The following is a 15,479-nucleotide window of genomic DNA, read 5'->3' as shown; positions in this document are numbered from 1 at the left end:
CGTACTGAATTAAGTCTAGAACGATGTGTGTTAAGTTTCGTGAAAATCGGGTCCGATTTAACGTAAATGGTGCCCCAAAGTCCCTATATATCTTTCGATTTGCACGAAATTTGGCAAAGCGTACTGAATTAAGCCTAGATAAGTTTCGTGATAAGTTTCGTGAAAATCGGTTCCGATTTATAAAATGCTCCCATATATTTTTTTCTCCGATTTACGGTTAATAGTGTCCCTGTATATCCTTCGATTTGCCCGAAATTTGGCATAGGGTACTGAAATAGGCCTAAAATGATGTGTGCTAAGTTTCGTAAAATTCGGTTCCGATTTAGATATAGCTCCCATATATATATATATATATATTTCGTAAGGATTTAAGGTATATGGTGCACAAAACTCGTAATGTTTGTCCGTTTGGACACGTTGCGTTTTGATGAAATCGGTGCAGATGCAGACATAGCTTCAATATATATTTCCATAAATGTGTCCCATTGTACGCAAGCGACTAAATTTAGCATCGATTGCAGAAAGGCATGTGTATGTTCCTTCGAGGGAACATCGAGATGAAATTTTTATAGCCAAAGTGGTGAAGGGTATCATATAATCGGTCAAGTCCAATTTTACTACTTTCCTTACTGGTTTAATATTGGAAAAAATCCTCAGTAATTGAGGACAGATGTGTTCCTATAAAAAAAATCCTGAGTCACAGAGGCCTGAATCTTCTCTATAGGAAAAAATTCCTCAGACATTGAGGACTTATTTTTTTCTCATGAAAAAAATCCTCAGTCACAGGGGACCGAATTAGATTAATCATTATGATATCTTATCTGAGTGGGTGGCTCCCAAAGCAGCACCGTCATTCGATAGTTTGTAATATTTCGTAATCAGATTTCCTATCTTGTCATATCAAGTATTCAACGGATTATATCTATATATACTAATAATATTCTAGTCGAATCGATGCATTATCATTTACATTTGAAAACCCACCCGTTTATCTTTTTTTACAAATATCCCCATTTTTATTATTATTGGCATTTCATTAAAAATGCTTCAGCCCAGCTGTGTTTAAATCGAATTTTGTTATTAATTTTTATTATTAAATTGTGTGTTTTATTTGACAAACACAACAGCGAAATGAATAGAACTGAAATGAATTGGTAGCGATAACAAACAAACACCGCAACAAAATTCTAATGTCTTCTCCAAAATCTTGAATTCGAATTCGAATTCAGTAGTAATTCGCCCAAGCATTCGTTAACAACGGTCGTGTGGCGCCGGCGGCACATGTGATATTCTAGAACGATCAACGTGTAGAGAAATTGAGTTTGTTTTGTGGATTTGAAATACGAATACAATTGTGAATGAATTGATTTAAAAAATATGGTAATTTATTTATTATAAAATTGTGAGAACTTTTGTGATTAAATATGAAAACAAAATTTAACGTGCCAAAATCAGATTTGAAAATTGTACAAAATATGTGATTTGTTGCTGTCCATCCTTTCAAAATCGACTTCATCGATTAGTGGTTTATGTTTGCTCAATTGTGTTTTGATGCCGCATATATATTTGAAGTGGAATAAGAATCGATTTCAAATAATATTCAAATCTAAAACATTCTTTGGTTCTTAATTAGAAATTAAAATGCCAAATTAAGTGCCCAAAATCACTATTCGAGGATATTGTATGTTAAATTTGGAGTGGCATTAAATTGGACATTTCATTTGCAACCCCTCGAAATAATCGCCGAAAATCCCATAAAAGTCTATTACAACCAGTAAGGAAAGTGGTAAAGTCGGACGGGGCCGACTATATGATACCCTTCACCACTTTGGGTAAATTCAACAGAGACGTCGCATTTTTGATTTTCACGAAACTTAACACACATCATTCTAGACTTTATTCAGTACGCTGTACCAAATTTCGTGGAAATCGAAAGGTATACAGACTTGCATAAATCGACTCAGAAAGTGATTCTATGCATATTCTCAAAAGGAACCATGTGTCTATCTCGTTTCCTTTTGCCTGTTACAAACATATGCACAAAGACATAATACCCTGTACTACAGTGTGGTGAAGGGTATAAAAAACCAAATTACAAAGAATTCGGTTGAAAAACGCGCTCAAGAACCCCAAAATACCGAAAATTGGGGGGTACCCTTATATGGGGGTTACCCGAAAAAATTGACCTATATTTATAATTTATAGTGGAGAGATTTGCTACCTAATAAGAACTCGACGTACTAAATTACAGTCAATTCGGTCGAAAAATACGATCAGAACCCCCAAAATACCAAAAATTTGGGGGTACCGTTATATGGGGACTACCAGAAAAACTGGACTTATATTTATAATTTTTAGTGGAGTAATTTGGTACCCAATAAGAACCCAATGTACAAAATTTCAGAGAATTCAGTTATTAAACGAGCTCAAGAACCCCAAAATACCGAAAATTGTGGGTACCCTTATATGGGGACTATCCGAAAAAATGGACCAATATTTATAATCTTTAGTAGGGAAATTTGCTACCCAATAAGAACTCAAAGTACCAAATTTCAGCAAATTCGGTCCAAAAAAATGCGATCAAAACCCCCAAAATACCGAAAATTGGGGCTACCCTTATATGGGGACTATCCGAAAAAATTGACCTATATTTATAATTTTTAGTAGGGAGGTTTGCTACCCAATAAGAACTCAAAGTACCAAATTTCAGCGAATTCAGTTAAAAAACGTGCTAAATAACCTCAAAATACCGAAAATTGGGGGGTACCCTTATATGGGAGCTATGCCGAAACGTGCACCGATTTTCTCCAATTTCAATAGGGTTCGTCCTTGGGCCAATTAAGTGACCTGTGCCAAATTTCAACAAAAATACATGGACGGACGGACGGACAGACGGACATGCATAAATCGACTCAGAAAGTGATTCTATGCATATTCTCAAAAGCAACCATGGGTCTATCTCGATTATTTTTGCCTGTTACAAACATATGCACAAAGACATAATACCCTGTACCAGTGTGGTGAAGGGTATAAAAACCCAGTGAGCTGTGCAGTATAGTCAAGCCGTTCCCACCACACGTAAATCATATCCCAAGTCATTCTGTTACCTCCCACACACAATTTTGAACATGTAAAAACGTCGTCCATGTTCACCTTCCGGAACTTTTTAAACCTCCACAATGTGGTGTGAGTTCCAAACTTATCCCCCCCATTAGTGTAGATTCGAACAAAATGGTGGACCTTTGAAATAATATTTTTGGAAAATCACCGATTTTTGACCACAAACTAAGTTCAAAAATAAGGAAGATCTTCACCGATTGTCTTTATCCCAGTTCATACGATAGCTTACACTCACAGAGAAACGTATAAAAATTTGGAATCGATTGGGTTATTAGTTTGAGAAGCTCTTTAGCCGTCACTTGATGCTGACGCAATAAATCGGCTATATTTTCAAGAGTTCTTGAGATTTTCACTTGAAATTTTGTAGGGACATTCTTGAATTAGTGTGGATTCGAATTAAATCAAAAAAATTGTTGACCCCGAGAATGGGGGGTCCCCTTGCGTACGTTTTGTGCATATTGCCTATATTTTGGGTCCTTGGTGCATCATTTACTTAAAATCGCAGAAAAATATATATATGGGAGTTATATCTAAATCTGCACCGATTTCAACAAAACTTGATACACGTTAGCCCATACCTACTTCATTACGTTGTGCAAAATTTTGTGGCAATCTGTCTAAATGGGGCTCCATTTACGTAAAATCGGACGAAAATATATATGGAAGCTGTATCTAAATCTGAACTGATTTCACGCAGTATTTTTGCCAATCGGCCACATTTTGAAGCTTTGGTCGATCATTAACTGAAAATCGAACGAAATTATATATGGTAGCTATATATATAGCTGCTCTGATTCTCCACAATTTAAATAGGGTTCGTCCTTGGGTCAAAGACGGACATGCATAAATCGTTTTTGTAGTGAATTCTCATTTACGCTCACATACTCCCTCTCAATTTTGTTCCGTACACGATTGTTTTACGTATATTCTCAAAAGGAACCATGGGTCTAACTCGTTTCAAACATATTCACAAAGAAATAATACCCTGTGCCACAGTGTGGTGAAGGGCATAAAAACCAAATTACGTGGCCAAAGCCCCACAATACCATTGTGAGTCCGGTAAAGGATTTTAGGCACGACTTGGTTGTAATGATTTAACTTGGGTTCTAATTGGCAAAGTCAATATATTCTTGATCGGAATAAAATTCTATCTTGATATATGCGTATCCGTCTGTCCGTTGAAATCAAGATTGATATGGAAATTTTGCACATACATCGTTACTACTCGTAGAATATTTTTTATATTGAAAGTGGAATATATAGGTCCACGTTTTGGTATAGCTCCTATATTACATTATCCCCAAATTTAGGTATTTTTGGTAATTTTGGCACGTTTTTCAAACCAATTTGATGTAATTTGGTATATTGACTTTTCATAGGATGGCACATCTTCCTATCAACAGTTATCAGTATTGACCATTTTTTACGATAGCCCCCATTTATTGGCATTTTGGAGATTTTTGATACTTTTTTAAACCGAATTGGTTGTTATTCGGTTTTTTAATTTTTCATAACGAAAGAAGTAAATAACTGTTTTGCAATTGTACTTGTTGAAAATCAATCCAACAATTGCCGTTATTTAGAAATCGAGTAAGATTTTCCTTATTTTCCAGCGATTTTCCAACAAAATAATTTTCCTAGGTATGTGATTTTGTTAATTTTTGGGACGAAGTCAATAAACTTAGTTCATACGAAAGCCCGATATGTACTCTTCTTAATTGCGTTGAAATTTTGAGATTCCGATGCTTCACAATATTTTTATACTCTTCACCACACTGTGGTACAGGGTATGCAAAGGAAATCGAGATAGACCCATGGTTCCTTTTGGGAATATGCATAGAATCACTTTCCGAGTCGATTTATGCATGTCCGTCCGTCCGTCTGTTGATGTTAAATTGTAAACAAAGTACAGGTCGCATTTATAATCCGATTTGGCTGAAATTTGGCACAGCTCATTTACTTGGCCCAAGGACGAACTCTATTGAAATTGGGAAAAATCGGTTCAGATTTAGATATAGCTCCCACATATATTTTTGTACGATTTATGGACTTTAGTCCCTGAAAATCATTCGATTTGCACGAATTTTGGCATAGCGTACTGAATTAAGTCTAGAATGATGTGTGCAAAGTTTCGTGGAAATCGGTTCAGATTTAGATATAGCTCCCATATATAGTTTCGCCCGATTTTTGGTAAATAGAGCACCAATGTCCCTGAAAATCTTTCGATTTGCACGAATTTTGGCATAGCGTACTGAATTAAGTCTAGAATGATGTGTGCTAAATTTCGTGAAAATCGGTTCAGATTTAGATATAGCTTCCATATATAGTTTCGCCCGATTTTAGGTGAATGGTGCACCAAAGTACCTGAAAATCTTTCGATTTGCACGAATTTTGGCATAACGTACTGAATTAAGTCTAGAAAGACGTGTGCAAAGTTTCGTGGAAATCGGTTCAGATTAAGATATATCTCCCATATATATTTTCGTCCGATTTTATCTAAATAGTGCACCAAAGTCCCCATATATATTGTGATTTTGGGATAGCGTACTGATTTAAATCTAGAATGAGGTGTTCAAAGTTTCGTGAATATCGGTTCAGATTTACATACACCTCTATATATATTTCCGTCCGATTTTAAGTAAATGGTGCACTAACGATCCATAGCTAGGCCGATTGACACAACGTACTGAAGTTAATATAAACTAATCTCTGATAAGTTTCCTTGAAATCGGTTCAGATATAGATATAGCATAGCTTCCATATATAATTTTGACTTTAGGATACATATACTGAATATACCCAAAGTGGTGAAGGGTATCATATAGTCGGCCCAGTCCGACTTTACTACTTCCTTACTGGTTTCAATTTATTATACCCTAAAGAACTATATTGTGAGGATATTATAGCGTTGTGTGGCCCCAAGAGCTTGTAAGGGTTAGTATGCCGATCGTCAGTCGATCTAGACATGTGTGTCCGTTTGTCCAATATAATTTGTAAACACTCTACAGACCACAGTTATGGACCAATCGTCACGAAATTTTTCATATAGAACCGGTTCTGGCCAGAGAAAATTCCTATCGTAATAGGAATAATATTTTGGGGATCAAATGGACCAAGCTTTATGTGAGAAAAATTGCATTACATGACGTATATATTTCTCAAAAATACATAGGCCGAAGAAGCTGACTCAAGAAGAGTGGTTGACCTTTGAATTCATACTAATTATGCTGATGTATGTACTCGGAGGAGGGAGTTACGTCTAAATACTTAGAGATGTATACGTATTCTGATATTGTTTAGTATTACTATTACCACACTAGAGGGTCTAAATATAGCGCTGATCGGTACGAAATATTACAAGAAGTTCCGGCTATAGTCCAGAACGATGTGTATAATTTTCCGAACCGAAAACTTTAATTAACCGCCCAACTTCATAAATTTTACATGGGAAAGGTGATCTTACCAACTAATTAGGTGGTCGGTTCATAGTGATCCGTCAAAAGAGTCAAGACTTTTGCGGAAAATATTCACAGGATGAGAAGACCAAGAGGATGTTGATATTGCGAAATATTGTCCATGCTCTGTAAAAAGTTAGAGTTTAGTGGTAGTTGTGCAGGAAATCATATGATCAAGCCCGTGCGACTTTACTGCTCCGCTCACTGGTTTTTCTTCTTCTTAAAGTCTTCAAATATATGTGTGCAAAGTTGGAACCCATCGAAATTTGAAATCAAGAATGGGTGAAGACCCGTTTATGTTTTTTTCCTTATTTTAGTTTGTCAAATGTCACAAAAATTTATCAATGTCATTCAACAAAATTTTAGATTGACTAATAATATGACTTGTCAAATTACATCCGTACATTTTTGTCTAAATTGCCATTGCAATTAAATGCAACAGAAACTTATTGTAATGACAGATATGAAGAAAAATAATACATATAAATTATCCACAAATGTGTGAGTGTGTGTGAGAAATTTTAGTACAAACGTAATGAGTGGTTGTGCTGCAATTTCATATTTGTCTGCTCCAGAAGCATCGCACACACACACACATATGTACATTTGTATGTCCCCTTACCACACACCCGTGATCCCTTTGAGAGAAATTCCTATGTATGGCCATATCTGTTCCCAACCCTTATGACGAATATCATTCCCGGCACCAAATAGGAAATTGAAAAGAAAAGTCACACAAAATTCGGTGAAGGCCAACAGCTGACACATATTCTCACAATAGAAATTGTCAAGTAGCCAATCAAACCATTGAACCACTCAGGGTGCAGTTGGTTTGTTGGCTGGATGGATGGTTAGCTCGGTAGAGCTGCTGTGTATGGCATCAACAAATCTAATTAACTCAAATCATGTCCATTTCAATTCATCCACACAGCTTCCGAGACATTTCACCTGTCTAACAGCATGTTCGCTGGTGTTCGTGTTGCTGCTGCTATCAGGTTGCGGTGGCCGGACAAACGGAGTTGAGGGTGCCCGAATATTGGCTGCGTATGTCTTTCCTGGCAAAAGTCATTATGGCATGCATTCAGCTTTGATTAAGGAACTTGTGGACCGAGGACACGAAGTGACAATGATTGCTGCATTTACATTGGAACACATGAAGTTGGGTAAAAATTATACAGAGATTCTCATAGAACCGGTCTATGATTTTTGGAGTGATGGTAAGTGGAGGATTTACAATACAAAACCTTAGAAAAGTTATTAATAAATGCTAATTTCTTTCATAGTTATGGACTTCTTTAAAACGGAGAACATTTTTGCCCTGACGGACATGAGTAATCTGCAATATTACAAAATGATGGACATCATTGCTTTCTCCACGACGGAACATGCTTTGAAGCAACCCAAGGTTTTGGAATTAATCAACGATCCCCAGCCAAGGGGTAAATTCGATTTGTTGCTGTGTGAACAATTCTATCAGGAACCCTTTTTGGCATTGTCGCGTGTCTATGATGTGCCCATTGTCACGAGTAGTACTCTAGGCTTTGAATCACGTATGAGCCAAATGATGGGTGTCATTATGCCTTGGTCATTTGTACCGCACACATTTTCACCCTACAACGATCGCATGACATTCTTCGAACGTCTCATGAATTCGTTTTACTCCCTAACGGAGGATATCATTCGTGAATATGACTATTTTCCAAAAATGGATAAGCTGGTGGAGAAATATTTTGGACATTTGAATGGTAAGTTTGGGGGAGGTGATAAGGAGATAAGTGTTTATAATTATCTCCTCCAGAAGGTGGATTGTATATTAAGGGTGTCATTCCGTTTGTAAAACGTCAAAATATTCGCGGGAAGACCCATTAAAGTATAAATCAATGTTTTAAATACACCATATTGGTCACACTTCACTTAGGTGTTTTGATTTCCCATCGGATTTTTCTATTGAGGGTAAAAACTTCTTTGCCGAACATTTTCAATATGGATTCGAGTGTGTTAATTGCCCTAGACGAATTTTCCAACCGTCCGTCCGTCCGTCTGCCCACGCAGACCACAGTTATGGACCAATCGTCACGACATTTTGCATGTAGGATGGGTTCTGGCCAAAGAAGACTTCTATCGGTTAATATTTATGTTTGTCTGTTTTTCTAGTCACTCTAGCGGCCACAATTATGACCCACACACCACGAAATTGTACACCAGGTAGGGAATCTGGCCATAGAACAAGCATGACTCTTTTCATGAAGAGCGATCAATATTTAGCGGGTCAAATAGACCCAGACTTTTGTGTGAAAAATGGCAAAAAATTTATTTTGGGGCGTATATATTTACCCCTGAAGGACATAGACCCGTGATATTGATAGTACATCTAAGAGGGATGGTTGACCTTAAAATTGATATAATTTTTATTGCTGTGTGTACTCAGATGTGGGAGCTTTACATATTCTGATATTCGTTAGTATTACTATTACCTCACTAGAGGGCGAAAATGTCGCGCAGATCGCTTTGAAATTTTACATGAAGTTCCGGTTATCGACAAGGACGACACCTATAATTTTCGGTGATGTTGAGGTGATATTCGGAGGCCGCAATAAAGCGAAAACTTTATTTTTTATCAGATTTTCTAGTCGCTCTATTATTAGAAGAACATCTCATATTTTACACGGTGAAGGGGATCTGACCAAATACATAGAACGGCTGTCCAGATGATGTTCGGTCAATATTCTGAGGTTCAAATCACAAAAAAAAAATCGAAAGTGAAGAAATTTGTATTTGTTCACTAATATTTCGTAAATATTCATCTCGGGAAAACAAGATTTGGGAAAAAATGCCAGGGTAAGAAAGTGGAGCTCTTGACCTATAGTCGGACAAGAGGTTGCAAATATCGCAAAATATTGCCCAGACTCAGAATATAGAACCACAGAATGTTAGATTTTCGTGGTAATTGTGTAGGGTATCATATAGTCGGGCTCGTCCGACTATTTTGTTCAGCTAACTGTTTTAAATTAAATTCTTGTAGAATATTGCAAATCACATCTTGTAATAATTTGAGTCCCATTCAATAAATTAGGGTCAAAAAGGACACACAAGGAGTTTAGTTACAAGGACGAAATGTTATACAAAAAAAAACCGTTTCGAAATGTAATCTCAAAAAACACATACAATAGCTACAAATTAAGATATGAAGCTATCTCATCGAGTCTAAAAGGGTCGATAGCAAAAAATTATCACGCCATATCTCCGAACTTTGGCCTAAAGTGAATTTTTTCCTTTTTGGGGGTTTCATATAGTCACCAAGGTCATGCCACTCCAACAAGAATTTTTTTACCCCGATAAAATCCTGGCGCACAGTGTTGTCAATATTGGCCCATATTTATACCCTTCACCACACTGTGGTACAGGGTATTATGTCTTTGTGCATATGTTTGTAACAGGCAAAAGGAATCGAGATAGATCCATGGATCCTTTTGAGAATATGCATAGAATCACTTTCTGAGTCGATATATGCATGTCCGTCCGTCCGTCTGTAGATGTTAAATTGTAAACAAAGTACAGGTCGCATTTATAATCCGATTTGGATGAAATTTGGTACATCTCATTTAGTTTGCCCAAGGACGAACCCTATTGAAATTGGGAAAAATCGGTTCAGATTTTGATATAGCTATATATATTTTCATCCGATTTTGGGTAAATCATGCACCAAAGTCCCTATATATCTTTCGGTTTGCACGAAATTTGGTACGGCCTACTGAATTGAGTCTAGAATGATGTGTGCCAAGTTTCGTGAAAATCGGTTCAGATTTAGATATAGCTCCCATATATAGTTTCGCCTGATTTTAAGTAAATGGTGCACCAAAGTCTCCCTATATATACTTCGATTTGCACGAAATATGCGTAACCTACTGAATTGAACATAGAGTGATGTCTGCCAAGTTTCGAGAAAATCGGTTGAGATTTAGATATAGCTCCAATATATAGTTCCGTCCGATTTCAAGTAAATGGTGCACCAAAGTCCCTATATATCCTTCGATTTGCACGAAATTTGGCATAACGTACTGAATTGAACCTAGAGTGTTGTCTGCCAAGTTTCAAGAAAATCGGTTGAGATTTAGATATAGCTCCCATATATAGTTTCGCCTGATTTTAAGTAAATGGTGCACCAACGTCCCTGAATATCATTCGATTTGCACGAAATTTGGTATAGCTTACAAAACTAAGACTAGAATGGTGTGTGCTATGTTTCCTTAAAATCGGTTCAGATTTAGATACAGCTCCCATATATAGTTTCGCCTGATTTTAGGTAAATGGTGCACCAAAGTCCCTATATATGTTTCGATTTGCACGAAATTTGGTATGGCCTACTGAATTAATTCTAGAATGATGTGTGCTAAGTTTCGAGAAAATCGGTTCGGATTTAGATACAGCTCCCATATATAGTTTCGCCTGATTTTAGGTAAATGGTGCACCAAAGTCCCTGAATATCATTCGATTTGCACGAAATTTGGTATAGCTTACTAAACTAAGTCTAGCATGGTGTGTGCTATGTTTCCTGAAAATCGGTTCAGATTTAGATTTGCACGAATTTTGGTATAGGGTACTGACTTAAGTCTAGAATGATGTGTGCTAAGTTTCGTGAAAATCGGTTCAGATTTACATACACCTCCTATATATATTTTCGTCCGGTTTTGGCCGACTTTACTACTTTCCTTACTGGTTTTAGATTAGCTTCCACATAACGTACGACCCTATATAACAAGAACCCAATTTTCGATATTTTGGGGTTTTAGACACTATTTTCAACCGAATTATCGGTAATTATATATTTGTGGTTCTCAGTGTTTGGCAAATCTTTCTTATAAAAAAGAGGGTCGAATATCTATCCACGATCGAGTATAGTCCAATTCGGTGCCACTGCCATTGCTTGTTTGTACTTGAATTTCTCCGAAGTCTTCAGGTAAACAGATTGTGGTATAATATTCTTTAAAGTGCTTCTTCCACGAAAAAAAAATTTGATTTGCTTCGTCTTCGTAGTCTTATACACATAGATCCATGATTCGTCACCTATGACCGAAACCACCAAACGACACGGGCATTTATTTAACGGTCTTCAAATGGTTAGGGAAGCAACGAGAATCAGTGAGGGAGTCGACCATATGATACCCTACACAACTACCACTGAACTCTAAGTTTATGCGTATCTATATTCTGAGCTCCTCGGCGGCATAAAGATTTTGATCCATTTGATCATTGCCAATATTTGCCTTATTTGGGACCACACAAAGCTATAATACCCTGACAACACAGTTGGGTAGGGTATAAAAAGAAAACATAAATAGATTATATTGTGGTGATTTTTCATAATAGATGTCCACTTCCAGTTTGTACGAACCCATTTTCTATTTATACACAACACAATGAGTAGTTGTCTGGCAAATAATCTAATCTCAAAATTTCAACACATGGCCACATTGGTAGTTTATCAAGAACATGCTTCGACCTATCTCAAAAACAAATAATTGTGTCAAGATCACTTATCACAAAGATTTACCCATTCATATATATATATATATTGGTTATCTTTAGTAGACTTCTGTGACTTCCTCTATCTCATTTTTGTAGTCGGTAGACTACACAGAGACGGACAACATAAAAAACTAATTTAAATTGAAATTATTTTGAGTCCAAAGTCCGATTTTTTTAATTTTTGTTAGGACCTCAATTTAAGGAAAGTGTTCACAGAAAGATCTAACGACGCTTTTTATATTTTTTGGAGGTGTTCATCGATTATTATGACAAATGCCTAATTATACCCTACACGAATATGTTGTAAGGATATTATAGCTTTGTGTGGCCTTAAGAGCTTGTAACACTGCGAAGTAATGGTCCTAGACCCAGAGTTGATCTATGTGTGCCCATCCGTCTATACATTATAATTTGTAAACACCACAGTTCTGGATCAACCTTTGCATGTAGATTCGGTCCTTTTATAGAAAATTTCGACCTTCTAACTTTCACCCTTGTGTGTCCTTTTCGTCCTTAATTAATGGAACCGGACTCTAATTAACCCAAAATGTGATTTTACATCCTCGAAATGTTCTAAAAAATATTCCTCACAAAATTTTTTTTACTAGCTTTTTAATGATATGCACATAAGGTATTGCAGCCGATTTTATTATCCGAATATCCGGTTCAAAAATATGGAAACCCGGTTCCTTCTTTCTCTAAATTTTATTTTTGGCGTATTTGTCATACCTCTATATATATATATATATATATATTAGAAAATTATGCGGTCGAATCTGACACATTTTTTCATAATATCGAAGAACAAATAACCGGGTTTCGAAAATTGTTGAACCGAATATTCAAATAATAAAACCGATAATAGTACGTTACACTAAATTTAGCCCATTTGGTTTACTAGATTTCTAATAATATGCATATAACATATATATAAACCCGGGTTTTTAACTGAATATTCGGTTTAACAATTTTCGAAAACCGGTCGGATTCGTCCGTATTATTTTCTACAAAAAATATGGAGATTTGACAAATACGGCAATAATAAAATTTAAGGAATGAACCGGTTTTCTAAATTTTTGAATCAGATATTCAGATAATAAAACCGATAATAGAACGGATCTATAAATTTTGCACGTTTAGTTTACTAGATTTCTAAAGATATGCACATAAGGTATTGAAACCGGTTCTATTATCCGAATATCCGGTTCCAAAATTTACAAAACCGGTTCTTTCTTTATCTAAATTTTATTTTTGGCGTATTTGCTATACCTATATACATATATTTTTTTAGAAAATAATGCGCAGGAATACAAAATGTCAACTTACCGTGGTATATCCCGCACATAAAATTCTCCATCGTTTTTAGGTATTTTGAATGGCAGTCTCATGGTGGAGGGTATAAAAAATAGGTCTTGCTGATCGTTCCTTCCCCTTAAAATGTTTCTCCTTCTAGTTATAAATAAATTTATTAATTTCCTTAGATTTCTAATGATATGCACATAAGGTATTGAAACCGGTTCTATTATCCGAATATCCGGTTCCAAAATTTACAAAACCGGTTCTTTCTTTAAATTTTATTTTTGGCATATTTGCCATACCTAGATACATATATTTTTTTATATAAAATGTCATGCCATTAACTTACCGTGGTTTATCCCGCACATAAAATTCTCCATCAATTTTAGGTATTTTGAATGGGAGTCTATTGGTGGAGGGTATAAAAAATTAGGTCTGGCCGATCTTCCCTTCCCCCTTAAAATGTTTCTCCTTCTAGTTATAAATAAATTTATTAATTTCCTATCTTTTTACATTTCAGTTGATATCCCTCCAGTTTCGAAGTTGGAACAAAACATCTCAGTGGCTATGGTCAACAGTTATACACCGCTGAGTACAACTAGACCCTTAGTGCCGGGTATGATTGCTGTGGGTGGTCTTCATATACATCCAAACAAAAAATTACCCGAAGATTTGCAAACATTTTTAGATGGAGCCGTTGATGGGGCCATATTTTTCAGTTTAGGTTAGTAAGCACTACAATATCCTCAGGGCAGATTTTTATTCAAAAATAATTTTTTTCTTCCATTTCACAGGTAGCAATGTCCAATCGAAAGATATGCCCTATGAAAAGATGCGCATTTTCCTCGACGTTTTCGCATCGATGAAACAGCGTGTGATCTGGAAATTCGAAAATGATAGCATTCCGGATATGCCGAAAAATATACTGATACGCAAATGGTTACCACAATCGGATATATTGGCGCATCCAAATGTTAAAGTTTTCATAACACATGGTGGTCTCTTTGGAACACAGGAGGGTGTCTATCATGGTGTACCGATGTTGGGTATACCCATCTATTGTGATCAACATTTAAACATACGCAAAGCGGAACAAAGTGGTTATGCCATAAAATTGCACTTCCCAACTATAACCAAGGAACTTCTCAAAGAATCTTTGGAAAAACTGATCTATAACCCTCAATATCGTAATAACATCCAACGTTATTCAACAATATTCCGGGATCGTCCAATGGCGGCACGTGAGACCGCCGTCTATTGGATTGAATATGTTATAAGGCATAAGGTTGCCACGCATTTGAGATCTGCCGGTTTGGATTTAAAATGGTATGAATTTTATCTATTGGATGTAATTGCATTTGCTGTGGGAGTACCACTTCTTATCATTGGATTATTGGTGTTTATTGTGCGAAAGGTGTGTTGCCGATCGTCGAAGTCGGTGAAGAAGCTGAAACGGAATTAAATATATTTTTTTGTTTACCGGTGGTTATACCTCAAATAAATCGTTTGTAGCTCTTTAAGATTTTGTAGACAAATAAGTTTTTAACATTCCACAGGTCCGTAGAGGATTCAGAGGCTGTACAGGTTCCTTTTTTGGTGAAATTGTACTAGTTATTATATTTTTATGTTAATAAAAATTCGATGTAAATAGTTGTGTGTTTTTTTTAATTTTTAAAGGATTTAGAATATCTGCAGGAAAATTCGATTTTGGCTTGGAACCCTAATGCGGAGTATATATTAAATATATCACTCCTCGATATATGTACCAGATAAAATATACATATTACACAGTGGGACAAGTTTTTTGGCGGTGGAAAATTCCTATTAGGGATGAAACACTCCAAAACGAAAAAAATCGCCAAACATCCAAGTTCGGAGATATGGCCTGGTCTTTTCTATTCTTTTCCTGGCGACATTATCATGAAGAGATAACTTCATATCTTGATTTGTAGCTATTGTATGTATTTTTTGAGACAGCATTTTTGCAACAAAATCGAATGAGGATTTTTTTTTGTAGAACATTTCATCCTTCTATCCGAATTCCTTCTGCGTACTTTTCGTCCTTAATTTATTGAACCGAAC

The 15,479-nt window shown here is 36.1% G+C and overlaps 1 protein-coding gene across 1 annotated transcript; it reads left to right on the top strand.

Annotated features, from left to right (window-relative positions):
* The first annotated feature begins 7,449 nt into the window (after positions 1-7,449).
* On the top strand, positions 7,450-14,859 carry LOC133330692 (UDP-glycosyltransferase UGT5-like). Its single transcript, XM_061539099.1, has 4 exons — positions 7,450-7,792; positions 7,859-8,320; positions 13,918-14,121; positions 14,192-14,859. Exons 1-4 carry the CDS (start codon positions 7,450-7,452, stop codon positions 14,857-14,859), a joined length of 1,677 nt encoding a protein of 558 aa, XP_061395083.1.
* Positions 14,860-15,479: the final 620 nt, after the last annotated feature.

Source organism: Musca vetustissima, unplaced genomic scaffold (genome assembly GCF_032173495.1).
Source record: "Musca vetustissima isolate MV318-11 ecotype Yass unplaced genomic scaffold, APGP_CSIRO_Mvet_v1 utg7618, whole genome shotgun sequence".
Classification (NCBI taxonomy): domain Eukaryota; kingdom Metazoa; phylum Arthropoda; class Insecta; order Diptera; family Muscidae; genus Musca; species Musca vetustissima.
This window is presented reverse-complemented; position numbering and strand designations above follow the sequence as displayed.